Source organism: Capra hircus, chromosome 11 (assembly GCF_001704415.2).
Source record: "Capra hircus breed San Clemente chromosome 11, ASM170441v1, whole genome shotgun sequence".
Lineage (NCBI taxonomy): Eukaryota > Metazoa > Chordata > Mammalia > Artiodactyla > Bovidae > Capra > Capra hircus.
Genome location: NC_030818.1, coordinates 4,237,692 through 4,255,991, shown reverse-complemented (window position 1 = coordinate 4,255,991; position 18,300 = coordinate 4,237,692). Strand labels below are relative to the sequence as shown.

General features: G+C 41.0%; 1 protein-coding gene across 3 annotated transcripts; it reads left to right on the top strand.

Moving 5' to 3' along the window:
• Positions 9-17,450, top strand: MITD1 (microtubule interacting and trafficking domain containing 1). 3 transcript variants are annotated; one of them, XM_005686282.3, is made up of 7 exons: positions 9-270; positions 12,709-12,810; positions 15,099-15,235; positions 15,316-15,402; positions 16,227-16,342; positions 17,076-17,136; positions 17,231-17,450. In XM_005686282.3, exons 1-7 carry the CDS (start codon positions 120-122, stop codon positions 17,324-17,326), a joined length of 750 nt encoding a protein of 249 aa, XP_005686339.1. In that variant the 5' UTR covers positions 9-119; the 3' UTR covers positions 17,327-17,450. The 3 variants fall into 3 exon arrangements, with proteins under 3 accessions (XP_005686339.1, XP_017910399.1, XP_017910400.1); XM_018054910.1 differs by having other exon boundaries at positions 110-412; XM_018054911.1 differs by lacking the exon at positions 9-270 and adding an exon at positions 11,849-11,960.

Here is an 18,300-nt window from a genome sequence, read left to right as displayed (position 1 = left end):
GACTCCCTCCCACTCCGGCACCATAAAAAGAGAGCGCAGAGGCATAGGTTCACGTGACCGCATGCTGGCGCGCCGCTGACCCACCCACCAAGGAACGGGAAAAACTAGTTTCCGAGATTATGGCGAGGTCCGGTTTGCAGCAGGAAACTAGGAGAACAGCTGCCTTGACGGTGTTAAAGCGGGCGTTAGATCTGGAGTCCGAGTCCCGGAACCCGCAGGCTCTGGTGTGTTACCAGGAGGGGATCGATATGCTCCTGCAGGTTCTGAAAGGTGAGCACTGAGCCGGGGAGCAGAGACTGGAGGAAATGGAGTTCCCGTCCGTCTTGCCTGAGTGGGAGTGAAAGAGTTAAAACGATTCCTTTCGCCGCGAGACAGCAGTGAAATACCGAAGATGGGGTATTCTACAGGACAGGTGGACTGGTTTCTTTTATATCTTTATTAGAATGATGTCGTCAATGAAAGAGAGGTTACTGTTCTAGAATTTTAAGAGGTAACTAGACGTAATAGTTCGGAGAAGGCGATGGCACCCCACTCCAGTACTCTTGCCTGGAAAATCCCATGGACGGAGGAGCCTGGTGGGCTGCAGTCTGTGGGGTCGCTAAGAGTCGGACACGACCGAGCGACTTCCCTTTCACTTTTCACTTTCATGCGTCGGAGAAGGAAATGGCAACCCACTCCAGTGTTCTTGCCTGGAGAATCCCAGGAACCGGGGAGCCTGGTGGGCTGCCGTCTGTGGGGTCGCACAGAGTCGGACACGACTGAAGCAACTTAGCAGCAGCAGCAGCAGCAGCAGCAGATGTAGTAGTTGCCTTGAAGGGACTTGGGTTTGAACGAACTGTATAAAATATTTGGGGATCAATTTAGGAAGATTGTATATGGAACAAGTAGCAATAAAATTATTAACTTTGTTAGGTAGTATGGTATTTTTCAAACTCTATTCTTAATTTTAGGGGTGCAGACTAACATGTTTGGGAAGGAATTGTCATGATGTCTGAATTTGAACGTTGAAGCAAATATGACAAAATGCTAACAATTTTTAAATCTAGGTGATAAATAATAAGGGTGTTCATTACACCCTTTTCCTTATTTTTCTCATTAAACATTTTCATTATAAGTTAAAAAAACTAATAAGGGCCTACTGTATAGCACGGGGACCTCTACTCAGTACTCTCTACTGACTTACATGGGAGAAGAATTTTAAAAAGAGTGGATATAGGTGTGTGTGTAACTGATTCACTTTGCTGTACCCATGAAACCACCACGACAGTGTAAATCAACTATAAAAGTAGTAGTTGCTCAGTCATGTGGGGATTCTTTGTGACCTCATGGACGGTGCCCTGCCAGGCTCCTCTGTCTATGGGATTTTTCAAGCAAGAATACTGGAGTGGGTCTTCCTAACCCAGGGATTGAGCCAGTGTTTCCCATGTCTCCTGCATTGGCAGGTGAGTTCTTTATCACTAGCGCCACCTACGAAGCCCAACTATACTCCAATTTAAGTTTTTTCATTAGAAATGGATATACTGAAATTTGGTGTGAGAAATGTATAGGATTGTGAGAGTTAAGACTTTCTGTTACATGGTTATTCAGTGTTGTTGTTGTTGTTCAGTCGTTCAGTCATCCAGTTGTGTCCAACTGTTTGTGACCCCATGGACTGCAGCATGCCAGGCCTCCCTGTCCCTCACCATCTCCCAAAGTTTGCTGAAGTTCATGTCCATTCCATCAGTTGATGCCATCCAGCCATCTCATCCTCTGATGCCCTCTTCTTCTGCCCTCAATCTTTCCCAGCATCAGGGACTTTTCCAATGAGTTGGCTGTTCGCATCAGATAACCAATTCAGTGTTGTGAAGTAGCTCAGTCGTGTCCAACTCTTTGTGATCCTGTTTACTGTAGCCTACCAGGCTCCTCCCTCCATGGGATTCTCCAGGCAAGAGTACTCGAGTGGGTTGCCATTTCCTTCTCCAGGGGATCTTCCCAACCGAGGGATCAAACCAGGGTCTCCCACATTGCAGGCAGACGCTTTAACCTCTCAGCCACCAGGGAAGCCCCTAGAAGTACCCAAATAACCTTAACACCGAGCACAATCCCTTGCAAGTAATAAACATGTAATTATATATTAATTGACTTAAAACGAGCCCCTGCTCCCCATCCTCTTGGGTTCCCCGTCTGGCCCAAGATCTCCCCTCTATGCCTTTTTGCCTGCATATTTCTGATATGTTTCAGAAGCTTTGAGACAGCAGAGGCTGCTCTTCAGTGTACAGTGCTTTTCTTAGAACTCTAAAACCCTACCTTGGGCAGGGACCATTTGATGATGGTGATAATAAGAGTAATATCATTTGTAAGTCTTGAGTGATAGGCAGTGTGCAGAGCACATTAGAAGCATGATCCCAGTTCGTCCTTATGGTTGCCCTATGAAGTATGAGGTGATGTTACCCTCATTTTAACAGCATAAAAAGCAAAGTTCACTTTCCCGTTCTGCTACCATTGGTAGAGTCACAACTGGAACCCAAGGCTTTAGCAGCTCTGCTCTGCTGACTCCCAGAAAGGGACATGGCATACAGTGCTGGACCCTGAAGCAGCAGAATCCCAGGAGTTCTGCTCCGTGTGCTCCTCTGATCCTGTGGTGGTTAAAGAGATGGTGACATGATCTTGAAGGTTAAGATATAAATGCAATAACTGTACTGCAGGGAATAAGTGCCAAGAGCCATGGAAACAAATGCAATGAGGATTTAAACAGCCAGTGGTCATTTGGGGATGGAAAGGTGGGGGTTGCTTTCGATAGGGGTTTTGGAAGGGTAAGTAGAATTTCAGAAACTCAGCTAAAAGTGTACTAGTTCTCTCCGTGCTGTTTTACTAAATAAGTGGTTCAGTTCACTTTAGCATATACCTATAGAGGAAGAGGAGAAGTTTAAAGATAGGCTGATGGTTGGAGCATGCTGTGGATGGCCTTGACTGCCAGGAGATTTTAACTCATTTCATTGACAAGGAGAAACTAAAGTTTCTGCAAAGGAGTGACATAATTAAAGTTGCCTCTCTTAGGCATATGTTTTTCTCCCAAATATTTGCATGACCTATTCTCTCTCCTCTTTCAGGTATTTATACAAATAATCACCTTATTTGTGAAGCCATTCCCTGACCCCCAATGTGAAATTACAACCCCCATCCCAGGACTCGCTTATCCTTCTTCCTTGCTTTATTTAATAGCACTTTATCACAGTCTAACATATGTGTTTTACCAATTTATCTCTGTTGTTGTCTTTCCTCCCGTTTGAATGATAGTGGGGAATCCTGTTTTGCTTTATTAACTGCTGTGTCTCCAGTGCTTAGAATAATGCCTGGCATGTGGTAAGTTCTCAGTAAATATTTCTTGAATAAATGAGTGAACAGGTCAAGAGTGTAGGAGAAACATGAACCTGAAGAGACTGAAGTCAAGCAGATCAATTAATGAACTCCTGCAGGAGTAAAGATGAGAGGAGATGAGGGCCTGAATGAACCATGACCTGAATGACACCACTGATTAGGGAGAGGACAGAGTGGACATTGAATTACTGGCATTGGCTCATAGATTAGATGTGGGAGTGAGTTTCCAATGGGACTTGGAGATGGCTATCTGATGAAACCTGGAAGACAAAGTCATGTTTGAAGGATGGGTCAAACTGTGATCGAGGATAATGATTAAGAAAGAGGACAGGGGGAATAGCATATATTTAAAGCGACTTAGCAGCAACAGCAGCACAGGCAGTAGCAAAGTAACAGTAGAGTTAAGAAAACAGGTGTTAGATAAAATCTAGTTCTAAAGGAAGCCGAGAGGGCAGTGTATAAAGAAATTAAGTAGATGATAATGATACTGACAACACGGAGTATTTTCTGCATGCCAGTATCATAATTTGTTGTTGTTCAGATGCTGTCATATCAACTCTTTGCAATTAGTTTTTCATAATTAGTCCTCTCCACAATTTTCTAGGGTGCTGCTACTCTTTCTGTGTTAGACAAGAAGATAAAAAGAGGTTGAATAACTGGCCAAGGTCACACAGCTAAAAGTGGCAAAGCAGGTTTTGTTTTTTAATTCTTTTTTGATTGTGCTGGGTCTTCGTTGCAGCATGGGTTCTCTAGTTGAGGCAGATGGGCTTAGTTGCCCTGTGGCATGTGGGATCTTAGTTCCCTGACCAGGGATTGAACCCGAGTCCACTGCATTGGAAGGCGTATTCTTAACCTCTGGACCACCAAGGAAGTCCCAAACATTATATTTTAGTTGGTTAATTTTTTTTTTTTTCTCACAACAGTATGGGTTAAGAATTCTGAAACTGCTTGATGTCTATACTGAACTTGAAAGTGAAAGTATTAGTTGCTCAGTCATGTCTGACTCTTTGCAACCCCATGAACTGTGGCCTACCAGGATCCTCTGTCCATGGGATTCTCCAGGCAAGAATACTGGAGTGGGAAGCCATCTCCTTCCCCAAGGGATCTTCCCTACACAGGGATCTAAACAGGAACAAGCTAGTAAATATATTGTGGATAATGAAAGAAGTTACAGGTAAGGAAAGGAGGAAGGCTAGAATAAACCCTGTCGGATCAAAGTTAGCATGAATTTGTGGGATTTGATGCAGATGGACAGATACAGCAATAGAGATGTATGTATTAGTAAACCTCCATAGACTTTCTGCCTGTATTGACAGAAAGGATCTAGACTTTCCCCAAGCCACAATGAGCACACTTAGCACTCAGAATATGATCTCTTGATACCATTCTTCAATAAAACAAACCACAGTCTCTGGGAGAAGTGATTGATTTTGGGGCTGGAGTAAGAAAACTACAACATTCTGCACCAAAAGTGTAAGGAAGTAGTCAAAAAATAATGGGGTACGTCAAAAGAACACAGGAGCCAGCACAAGGAGCTCTCAAAGCCAATGCTGATAATATTTAAGCAAGAAAATGATGATAGTTTCCCAAAAGCCCAGGACCAGATGACTTCGCAGGAGAATTCTATCGAACATTTAGAGGAGAGCTAATGCCTGTCCTTCTAAAACTCTTCCAAAAGATGCTTGCAGAGGAAGGAACAGTTCCAAACTCATTTTACAAGGCCACTCTCATCCTGATACCAAAACCAGACAAAGACAACACACAAAAAGAAAACTACAGGCCAATATCACTGATGAACATAGATGCAAAAGTCTCCAACAAAATTTTAGCAAACACAATTCAGCAACACATCAAATAGTCCATACACCATCATCAAGTTGGGTTTATTCCAAGAATGCAAGGATTTTTCAACATACGCAAATCAATCAATGTGGTATACCGTATTAACAAATTGAAAGATAAAAAGCATATGATAATCTCAATAGGTGCAGAAAAAGCCTTTGACAAAATTCAGCACCCATTTATGATTAAAACTCTTCAAAAATGGGCATGGAAGGAGCCTACCTCAACATCGTAAAGGCCATATATGATAAGCCTATAGTAAACATTATTCTCAATGGTAAAAAACTGAAAGCATTCCCCCTAAGATCAGGAACAAGACAAGGGTGTCCACTTTCACCACTATTATTTAACATAGTTACACTAATCAGAGAAGAAAAAGAAATAAAAGGAATCCAGATTGGAAAAGAAGAAGTAAAGCTCTCACTGTTTGCAGATGACATGATACTGTACATACAAAACCCTAAAGATAGTTCAGAAAATTACTAGAGCTAATCAGTGGATTTAACAAAGATGCAGGATACAAAATCAATACACAGAAATCACTTGCATTTCTACATACTAATATACTAACAATGAAAAATCAGAAAGAGAAATTAAAGAATCAATCCCATTCACCACTGCAACGAAAAGAATTAAATAGGAATAAACTTACCTAAGGAGACAAAAGAACTGTACACAGAAAATTATAAAACACTAAGGAAAGAAATCAAAAGACTACATAAACAGATGGAGAAATATTCCATGTTCCTGGGTAAGAAAAATCAAGATTGTGAAAATGACTATACTACCAAATGCAATCTGCAGATTCAGTGCAGTCCCTATCAAATTACCAATGGCATTTTTCACAGAACGAGAACAAAAAAATTTCACATTTCATATGGAAACACAAAAAAACCCAAACAGCCAAAGTTGTCTTGAGAAAGAAGAATGGAGCTGGAAGAATCAACCTTCCTGACTTCAGATTATACTACAAAGCTACAATCATCAATACAGTATGGTACTGGCACAAAAACAGAAATACAGACTAATGGAGCAAGATCAAAAGCCCAGAAATAAACCCATGCACTTGTGGGTACCTTATTTTTGACAAAGGAGGCAAGAATATACAATGGGGCAAAGACAGGCTCTTCAACAAATGGTGCTGGGAAAACTGGACAGTTATAGGTAAAAGAATGAAATTAGAACACTTCCTAACACCATACACAAAGATAAACTCAAAATGAATTAAAGACCTAAATGTAAGACCAGAAACTATAAAACTCTTAGAGGAAAAGATAGGTAGAACACTCGATGACATAAAGCAAGATCCCCTATGACTCACCTCCTGGAGTAATGGAAATAAAAATAAACAAGTAGGACCTGATTAAACTTAAAAGCTTTTGCACAGCAAAGGAAACTATAAGCAAGGTGAAAAGACAACCCTCAGAATGGGAGAAAATAATAGCAAATGAAACAACTGACAAAGGATTAATTTCCAAAAAAGCAGCTCATACAAACAAATGCCAGAAAAACAACCCAATCAAAAAAGAGGGAAAAATACCTAAACAGACATTTCTCCAAAGAAGACATACAGATGGCTAACAAGCTCATGAAAAGATGCTCAACACCACTCATTGTTAGGGAAATGCAAATCAAAACTACAATGAGATGTCACCTCACACCAGTCAGAATCAGTTCAGTTCAGTCGCTCAGTCGTGTCCGACTCTTTGCGACCCCATGAATTGCAGCACGCCAGGCCTCCATGTCCATCACCATCTTCCGGAGTTCACTCAGACTCACGTCTATCCAGTCAGTGATGCCATCCAGCCATCTCATCCTCTGTCGTCCCCTTCTCCTCCTGCCCCCAATCCCTCCCAGCATCAGAGTCTTTTCCAATGAGTCAACTCTTCACATGAGGTGGCCAAAGTACTGGAGTATCAGCTTTAGCATCATTCCTTCCAAAGAAATCCCAGGGCTGATCTCCTTCAGAATAGACTGGGTGGATCTCCTTAGCAGTCCAAGGGACTCTCAAGAGTCTTCCAACACCACAGTTCAAAAGCATCAATTCTTCGGCACTCAGCCTTCTTCACAGTCCAACTCTCACATCCATACATGACCACTGGAAAACCATAGCCTTGACTAGTCGGACCTTAGTCGGCTAAGTAATGTCTCTGCTTTTCAACATGCTATCTAGGTTGATCATAACTTTCCTTCCAAGGAGTGAGTGTCTTTTAATTTCATGGCTGCAGTCACCATCTGCAGTGATTTTGGAGCCCAAAAAAATAAAGCCTGACACTGTTTCCACTGTTGCCCCATCTATTTCCTATGAAGTGATGGGACCGGATGCCATGATTTTCGTTTTCTGAATGTTGAGCTTTAAGCCAACTTTTTCACTCTCCTCTTTCACTTTCATCAAGAGGCTTTTCAGTTCCTCTTCACTTTCTGCCATAAGGGTGGTGTCATCTGCATATCTGAGGTTATTGATATTTCTCCTGGCAATCTTGACTCCAGCTTGTGTTTCTTCCAGTCCAGTGTTTCTCATGATGTGCTCTGCATATAAGTTAAATAAGCAGGGTGACAATATACAGCCTTGACGTACTCCTTTTCCTATTTGGAAACAGTCTGTTGTTCCATGTCCAGTTCTAACTGTTGCTTTCTGACCTGCATACAGGTTTCTCAAGAGGCAGGTCAGGTGGTCTGGTATTCCCATCTCTTTCAGAATTTTCCACAGTTTATTGTGATCCACACAGTCAAAGGCTTTGGCATAGTCAATAAAGCAGAAATAGATGTTTTTCTGGAACTCTCTTGCTTTTTCCATGATCCAGTGGAAAGTCTACAAACAATAAATGCTGGAGAGCATGTGGAGAAAAGGGAATGCTCTTGCACTGTTGGTGGGAATGTAAATTGATACAGCCAGTGTGGAAGACAGTATGGAGATTCCTTAAAATACTAGGAATAAAACCACTATATGACCCAGCAATCCCACTAGCAGGCTTATACCCTGAGGAAACCAAAATTGAAAAAGACACATGTACCCTAATGTTCATTGCAGCACTGTTTAAAATAGCTAGAACATGGAAGCAACCTAGATGTCCATCGACATGATTGGATAAAGAAGCTGTGGTACATATACACAATGGAATATTACTACATTTTTATATTACACCATAAAAAGGAACACATTTGAGTAAGTTCTGATGAGGTGGATGAACCTAGAACCTATTATACAGAGTGAAGTGAGTCAGAAAGAGAAAGAGAAATATCATATTCTAAGGCATATATACAGAATCTAGGAAAATGGCCCTGAAGAATTTATTCACAGGGCAGCAGTGGAGAAACAGAATAGACTTACGGACATGGGGAGAGGGGAGGAGAGGGCGAGATCTATGGAAAGAGTAACATGGCAACTTACCTTACCATGTATGAAATAGATAGCCAATGGAAGTTTGCTGTATGGCTCAGGAAACTCAGACAGGGGCTCTCTATCAATCTAGAGGGGAGGGATGGGGCGGGAGATGGGAGGGAGGTTCAAAAGGGAGGGGACATATGTATACCTATGGCTGATTCATGTTGAGGTTTGACAGAAAACAACAAAATTCTGTAAAGCAATTATCCTTCAATTAAAAAATAAATTTTAAAAATTGATAGTTTTCAATTACAACCCATAAAGTAAAATATCCATGAGTCCATATTGATATAAATTATTAGTAGAATAAATAAGTAGATGAGCGAGAAGGGACAGCTTTTCCTTACACTGGAATTCCAGTTAATACATTAAGTAGAAATGATGGAAATAGAAAATCACCATTTGGCAAATACTGCAGTAGTAATTCGGAGAAGGCAATGGCACCCCACTCCAGTACTCTAGCCTGGAAACTCCCATGGACGGAGGAGCCTGGTGGGCTGCGGTCCATGGGGTTGCTGAGAGTTGGACACGACTCAGTGACTTCACTTTCACTTTTCACTTTCATGCACTGGAGAAGGAAATGGCAAGCCACTCCAGTACTCTTGCCTGGAGAATCCCAGGGACGGGGGAGCCTGGTGGGCTGCCATCTTGGGTCGCACAGAGTCGGACATGACTGAAGCGACTTAGCAGCAGCAGCAGCAGCAGCAGTAGTAATTGTTACAGGGAAAGGCCATCAATGGGACTTCCTTGGCAGTCCAATGGTTAAGACTTTGCCTTCCAATGCAGGGGGCTCAAGTTCAATCCCTGGTCGGGCAGCTAAGATCCTACATGCTGCATGCCATGGCCAAAAAAAAAAAACAAACCATCAGTAGATCCTAAAATTAGTGGATGAAGAGTGAAGAGAGACAGGATATTTACCCACAAGATAGCTTTTCATACAAAATAGAAATTAGTGACTTTCTAGTGGAGAAATCTGTAAACTCCACCTTAACCAAGTCATCAAAGTTGACATCTCCAGTAATAAGACATATTGACCTCATGTACCCACCAAGAAGGGCACAACACTTCTGTGATTTCCTTGCTAAAAATATGTATAACCTCAATCTTATCCTCAGAAAACAGGGGCAGCCCAAAATGAGACACATTCTACAAAACAAGTGACTGCTTACTTTTCCTAAATGTCAAGGTCATAAAAGGCAGAAACATACTAAAGGAACTATTACAGACTAGAGAAGACTAAAGAGGCATAACCCCTGAATGCTATGTGGGATCCTAGACCAGAAAACTTTCTTTAGTGGGATAATTGTTGATATTCAGTCACCCAGTTGTGTCGGACTCTGCAGCCCCATTGACTGCAGCATGCCAGGCCGCCCTGTTCCTCACCATCTCCCAAAATTTGCCCAAGTTAATGTCCATTGCATCAGTGATGCCATCCATCCATCTCATCCTCTGACGCCCTCTTTTCCTCCTGCCCTCAATCTTTCCTAGCATCAGGGACTTTTCCAATGAATTGGCTGTTTGCATCAGATGACCAACATACTAGAGCTTCAGCATCAGTCCTTCCAATGAATATTCAGGGTTGATTTCCCTTAAGATTGACTGATTTGATTTCCTTGCTGTCCAGGGGACTTTGAGGAGTCTTCTCCAGCACCACAGTTCAAAGGCATCAGTTCTTTGGCATTCTGTCTTCTTTACAGTCCAGCTCTCACATCCATACGTGACCATTGGGAAGACCATAGCCTTGACTATACAGACCTTTGTCAACCAAGTAATGTCTCTGCTTTTCAGCACACTGTATAGGTTCATCATAGCTTTCCTGTCAAAAAACAGTTGTCTTCTGACTTCATGACTGCAGTGATTTTAGAGCTCAAGAAGAGGAAACCTGTCACTACTTCCTTTTCCCCTTCCATTTGTCATGAAGTAATGGGGCCAGATGCCATGATCTTAGTGTTTTTTAGTAGATACTCTCCTCCTTCACCCTCATCAAGAGGCTCTCTAGTTCCTCTTTGCTTTCTGCCATTAGAGTGGTATCATCCACATATCTAAGGCTGTTAATGTTTTTCCCGCCTATCTTGATTCCAGCTTGTAGCTCATCCAACCCACCATTTCTCCTGATGTGCTCAGCAGTGTATAGGTTAAACAAACAGGGTGACAGCAGACAGCCCTGTCATACTCCTTTCTCAATCTTGAACCAATCAGTTGTTCCATACAGGCTTCTAACTGTTGCTTCTTGACCTGCACACAGGTTTCTCAGGAGACAGGTGAGATGGTCTCGTATTCCCATCTCTTTAAGAGCTTTCCATAGTTTGTTAGGATCCACACAGTCAAAGGCTTTAGCATAGGTGGTGAAACAGAGGTAGATGTTTTTCTGGAATTCCTTTGCTTTCTCTAAGATCCAGCAAATGTTGGCAATTTTCTAGACCCAGCTTGGACATCTGGAACTTCTTGGTTCACATAATGCTGAAGCCTAGTATACAAGATTTTAAGCATGACCTTACTAGTATGGGAGATGAGTGCAATTATCTAACTGTTATCCAACTGTTAGCTCATTCTTTAGTACTACCCTTCTTGGGAATTGGGATGAGGATTGACCTTTTCCAGTCCTATGGCCACTGCTGAGTCTTCCAGATTTGCTGAGATACTGACTGCAACACCTTGAGGGCCTCATCCTTTGGGGTTTTGTTTGAATAGTTCTACTATAATTCCAGGTGGTGCCAGTGGTAAAGAAGCCACCTGCCAGTGCAGGAAATGTAAGAAATGTAGGTTTGATTCCTGGGTCTGGAAGATCTCTTGGAGAAGGGAATGGCAACCCACTCCAGTATTCTTGCCTGGAGAATCCCATGGACAGAGGAGCCTGGCGGGCTACAGTCACGGAGTCTCACAGAGTCGTACACAGCTGCAGTGAGTGAGCACTGGAATTCCATCACATCCACTAGCTTTATTAACAGCAGTGAGTCCTAAAGCCCACTTGACTTCAAACTCCAGAATGTCTGGCTCTGGGTGACTGACCACATCATCAGAGTAATCTGGTTCATTAAGACCTTTATTGTACAGTTCTTCTGTGTATTCTTTCCATGTCTTGATATCTTCAGCGTCTACTAGGTCTTTACTGTTTCTGTACTTTATTGTGCCTGTCTTTGGGTGAAATCTTCTCTTGATATTTCCAATTTTACATCCAACTAGACGCAGAGTTCCAGAGAATAGCACAGAGAGACAACAAGGCCTTCTTCAATGAACAGTACATAAAACTAGAAGAAAACAACAAAAGGGAAAGACTAGAGATCTCAGGAAAATTGGAAATATCAAGGGAATATTTCACCCAAAGATGGGCACAATAAAGGACAATGAAGTGGGATAATTAGTGAAATACCAAAAGGTATGTAGATGAGCTAATAGTGTTGTATGAATGTTCATATGCTTGCTCTGATCATTGTACTCTAGTTGTGTAATATGTTAATAGAGGGGAATCTGGATGAAGGGAGTCTCTGCCATGTTCCTAGCTTTTCCATAAATATATAATTAATTCAAAATATAATGTTTTTAAAAACAGAGTTTAAAAATGAAATTAAAGTGAAAGCAGTGTTAAAAGGGAGGAAGGAAGGGACCAGAAGTAATTTGTTAACTGGTTGGAGGTGGGACTTGGAATAAGCTTTTATTGATAATGTATACTCAAAAATACCTTTGATTTTGGGGATGGCTGGGAAAATGAGTCAATGTAAGCTGTAAAGGGGAAGTCTGGAATAGAGACTGGTTTGTGGAAGAAAGCTGTTGTTTGCTGTCTTTTGATTGTGCTAAGATTTCAAACTTATGGGTAATTGGAACAAAATAGTGCTCATAGTCAGTGACATGTAATAAGCCACCTTTGTCTCCGCACCGGATTGAGTGTCCCCATCTGTCAGTCACAGTGTCAGAGTCCCCACTCCTAAATAAAGTGGCTTCCAATGCTCAGTGCAAAGATGAAGGTCGTACAGGATCCAGCTAAATTGGGGCCCATTATTTGTGTATTTTAGCACGAAGGTGAACCATGCCAAAGGACAGGAAATCCATGGAAAACTTAGGAAACACTGCCTGTACCAAAGAGAAAGCCTGTTTGGAATCTTGAGAGTCTATTTTTTAATTTGTAGGCACCACAGATGAAACAAAGAAGCATAATCTCAGAAAAATAATTTCTGACTACATGGATAGAGCAGAACACTTAAAGAAACGCTTGGAACAAGAAAAAGAAGGTAAGAAGGCTATTTTGGAGAGTATGTGCCTGAGCTCTTGTGACAAAGCGTGTTTCATCCAGTGTTTCTGGCTGTGCCCTTTGGAGCTCTGTGTGGTCTGGACTGTTTTCCCTTGGGAGCTTACAGGTCTCCTCTGCATTTCCAATTCTTAACTTTTTTAAAAAATATTTATTTATTTGGCTACATTGGGTCTTAGTTGCATCACTGAAAAAAGGACAGGGTCTTTGTTTTGTTTTGTTTTGTTTTCAGTTGCAGTGTATGGGATCTAGCTCCCTAACCAGGGGTCAAACCCAGACCCCTGCTCTGGGAGCTCAGAGTCTTAGCCACTAGACCACAAGGGAAGGCCCTTTGCCGTGTTGTTTTGTTTTCTGCTCAGGGGAAGGTGGCAGTCAGATACCCTCCTGAGAATCTGGGGACAGCTCTACATACTGCAGAACTTTGCATGCCATTTTAAGGAATTCATGATCCCCATGAAGCAGAACAATACTGAACGTAAAGCCTATATCTCATTTGTATCTCCCTTTATAAAATGACCAAAATATTAAAGTAGCTCAAGAAATGCCCAGGGCTTCTTTGAGACTTTTGTCTTGATTCAGAACGTTTGAGGAGTTAGGTATTCTTAATGATCAGAGATGCAGAGGGTATGGTTCCCTATTTATAATTGGTTCTCTGGGGGCTCCCCAGGTGGCGCAGTGGTAAAGAATCAGCCTACCAGTACAGGAGACGTGGGTTTGATCCCTAGGTGGGGAAGATCCCCTGGAGGAGGAGATGACAACCCACTCCAGTATTCTTGCCTGGGAAGTCCCATGGACAGAGGAGCCTGGCAGGCTGTAGTCCATGGGGTCATAGAGTCAGACACAACTGAGACTCACAGTGATGAGATGCAGGAGGTATGGTTAGTTCACTGCTTTTTGAGCATCCAGTTTACGGACATATAGACACAAATGGCCGTTGCCACCTGACATTCACAGCTGCTGCATTCTAAGTCAAAGGAACTGCTGTCCTCAAAAAAAAAAAAAAAATCAGTGTCCCCCAGCCCTCAGCTCCTGTTTACTCCTGCCCTCTGCACACCTCTTCCTGGTATTCTGTACTATCCCAAATCCTGGCTACCCTGATTAACCTGGCTAGCTGGCTACTTTGTTGAGGAGTAATAAAATTGTTTACTTCATCCCAAATTGAAACCTGCAATGCAGTTTCCCTCTGAAATCTGAAGGAAATAGAGTACCATCAACTTTGTGGCTTAAATACACTGGCTTAAACTAACCTATTGGACTTAACTTGAAAACTGATGCAGTTTATAACATTTTGTGTTTTGAAATATTAGGAACAGAATCCAAACCACTGATTTTCAAACGAAGTTTAAAAGTGCAACCACCATATATATCAGGAACTACCATTAAGGATCATATTAAAAAAAAAAAAAAAACCTTAAAAGTCTTTGATAACTTATTCAATAATTATTCATTTTGAATGAACAAAAACAATAGAACTCCCCTGCTGACCCTATGGCATTCTAGTCTTTGGCTTGGATTATTAAGAAGTACTATAAGTTTCTGCTTAACACACTCTACAAGTTCTAAGACTCCTAGACTCCATATTATATTGCATTTATATATTTAATGTGTGCTTAGTAACTCACTCATGTCTGACTCTTTGTGACCCTTTGGACTGTAGCCCACCAGGCTCCTCTGTCCATGGGATTTTTCAGGCAAGAATACTGGAGTGAGTTGAATACTGGAGTTCTCTAGGGAATCTTCCCAACACAAGGATCAAACCTAAGTCTCCTGCATTGCAGGTGGATTTTTTACTGCTGAGCCATCAGGAAAACCATATATTATAATACCTCAGCTATTAAATTGCAAGACATAAAAAGACTTAAATCTGAAGAAAAAGACTAGTTGCCCACTGGATCATAGCTTATGATTCTACTCATGGTGATAAAAATATTAGATATCTTTATATACAGTATGGTTCTCTCTTGAATAAACTGTCTGCTTCTACAGGATTTAGCTCAAGAACCTATTCCAAGAAATCTCTGGATTTTCCCACTTGCCTGGCCTCCATGAAGGCAAAACTCATTGGATAGTTTGCCTTATTTACCTGTGTGTGTGTGTGTAGCATCTTGCAATGTGTCTGGTATAGATTAAGCATTTGAAAATGCTCACTGAGTGCATGAGTTTAAAAACATTAACTTGTATGTGCTCCTGATTTTTCAGTTTCTAAATATAGTATATATAAAAAGAAAACAAGTAGTCACTGGTTTTATTACAGAAACTTCTGTTTTATAGCCGGAAAATATCACAAGCAAATTAAAATAGAAGAGAATGCAACAGGTTTCAGCTATGAGTCCCTTTTTCAAGAATACCTGAGTGAAACAGTTACAGAAGTTTGGATAGAAGATCCTTATATTAGACACACACATCAGGTAGGTGAAATGGACTCACATAGGATGAAATAGTTATTGTTTAACATGTATGAGTAATAACCTATCCTAATGTCTTTCAGCTGTATAACTTCCTTCGATTTTGTGAGATGCTGGTTAAGAGACCATGTAAAGTAAAGACTATTCATCTTCTCACCTCTCTGGATGAAGTAGGTACCTGAAAGCATTTTCTCTTTCTTAACATCACGAACTTTACTCAGTTGTAGGATGTAGTTGTAGGACTGTAGGACAGTCCTCTGTCCATGGCATGCTCCAGGCAAGAATACTGAGAGTGGGTTGCCATTTCCTCCTCCAGGAGGTCTTCCCGACCCAGGGGTCAAACCCGCATCTCTTGCATCTCCTGCTTTGGCAGGTGGATTCTTTACTCCTGAGCCATCTGGGAATAGGCACAAAACACACTGGAGAAAATGCTGTAGATTTTAGTATGTTGTGCCTTGCATTTGGCCACTTAGCTGAGCGCTCTTATTAAAATAGTTGTTCAAGTTAGTTTCTTGGATGATCTATGAATCAATCACTCTGTCTTCAGTATTGATAGTTTCTATCATCTCTATCTTGATTTTGATTTAAATAGGGATAATTCTAAACAATTCATATTTCCAGGATCAATTTGAGAAGAAAGCCTCATCTGAATAAACAGCACCATTAGAATACATCTTAGGAGATGGCACCAAGTTGTGTTATGTTCACATTAGGAAAAAAATGATTATTTTGATAAAAACAGTTGCTCTTAAACGACTTCATCTTCTTTGGCTGCTTCTTTGCAGTAATGGACAGTGAAACTAGGGTAGGATATTTACATTTTAATTCACCTAAGATATACGTTGCATGGGCTTCCTAGGTGGCTCAGAGGTGAAGAATCTACCTGCCAGTGGCACAACTGTGCAACTGAACACACACACTGCATAGCTGAGGGATAATTTAAAATATTAACAACTGAGTCAAAAAATTGGGGTTTTCTTTTTCCTATTAACAGGGCACTGGGAAACGGCAGCAGAGTAGTGGCCTGGAAGAAATAAAACAGTCGCTCAGGAATCACGGCGTGTGTTTGGAATTAGAATATTCTTCTTCAATACATGACCGAGAAATTAGGTTAGTATATAGTAATACTTTAATTTTTATGCAGTTGAAAAATACTTTTTATTTCTCATAAATTATATATAATTACATATACTATTCCACTTAAGTATTAAAATTTTAAATAAAGCTTAATTTTAGTATTTTTCACTTTTGAAGAAAAAAAATCTGGCTAATTGTGTCCTCTGTGTGAGTTTCCTATTTTCTAAGGAATAAAATTTACATGTTCTGTGTCATCTGAGCAAAGTACTTTAATATCCAATTATACATACAGTATTATGACATTGGGATGATTTCCTTTTGGGGTGATAGTGATATTTATTTAATTTGGCTTTACTTCTTTAGTTTATTAAGTTTTCTAGTAGGCATGACAGGATGCTGTGTTGTGCCCATCAGGGCTTCCTCTGCCCTGGTAGATCCCCACCTCTAGGCAGGGGAGTCCCTGAAACATCACCAGTCTGCCTGAGTACACTTGGAAGCCACTTGTTAGCAGAACAGGGAAGCTTTCTCAGGAAGATGAAATTCATGAGGAAGGTGTAATTGAACTGTTAAAATCTTTTATCAGCTAATGGTTGTTTTGTTTCATTGTAGACACAGCCCATAGGTAAACTCAGGTTTGGATCAACTCTTGCCACTGAAAGAAGTGATTTTATTTGTTAAGGGGAGATTTAGCTGACACTTCATACAACTTTGATCATTGTCTGACCTAAATGTCTGGAGTATAATACTATATTACTAATTTCAATAGGTTCAACAATGGATGGATAATTAAGATTGGAAGGGGACTTGATTATTTTAAGAAACCACAGGTAGGATATAGTCTCATGTGTGACTGTGTAGCATTCTTTAACAAAATGGCTTTGATCCTTTTTGTTAAAAAAAACTCTTCTCTTCTCTTCTTAGAGTCGTTTTTCCCTTGGATATTGTGATTTTGATTTAAGACCATGTCATGAAACAACAGTGGACATTTTTCATAATAAGCACACGAAAAAAATATGATAGATAGTAGCCTAATTTACATACATATTTCTACTTTAAATGAATGTTGGTTTTTTTTTTAAACTTTGGACAGATCATTCCTATAATGTATGAATTTAACAATAAATTTTTATATTTCTACTAATGTATGGATTCCTTGTTCAGTTGTGTGACCAATCCTGAATACTTTTATCAATAGGTTACTCAGAGTAGTTAGTGTTTCAAGTATAGTTAGTTGAAACATTTCCCCAGATTTTCTCTTATTTGGATGTTGATGAATGAATCAAGACCTTAGCCACTGGACCACCCAGGAAGTCCCTACAATTATGTGTCTTTGAAGGTAGTGGCACCCCACTCCAGTATTCTTGCCTGGAAAATCCCATGGACGGAGGAGCCTGGTAGGCTGCAGTCTATAGGGTCGCGAAGAGTCGGACACGACTGAGCGACTTCCCTTTCACTTTTCACTTTCATGCATTGGAGAAGGAAATGGCAACCTACTCCAGTGTTCTTGCCTTGAGAATCCCAGGGACGGGGACCCTGGTGGGCTGCTGTCTATGGGGTCGCACAGAGTCGGACACGACTAAAGTGACTTAGCAGCAGCAGATATTTACCTAAATTCAGTTATCCTCTATTACTTAACTCCTTATAAAGGCAAATCAAGCCTTTTAGTAATACCAGATGCATTTTGCAGCTCACTTAACCTTGACTGGAACATCTGTAAAGCTCTGCAGCTTAGCATCAATTGTCCTGGGAAAGCCTATCCATCAAGATGCCAGTTGACTGGTTGGGGACAGACTAGGTCCCATGGGGATCAGCTGGGAGAGGGGATACTGCTAGAGGCAGTGGGCAGACCAGAAGCTTGAAGAATAAGCTAAGGCAAAGTCTGTAGAGGGAAAAAGAAGTCCTGGTGTTGGAGAGTGCCCTTCTGAACATCACATCTGGAAAAGCTTGAAGATTTCAAATCAAGAGTGAATAGTGTGGAGGGACAAAGCCAG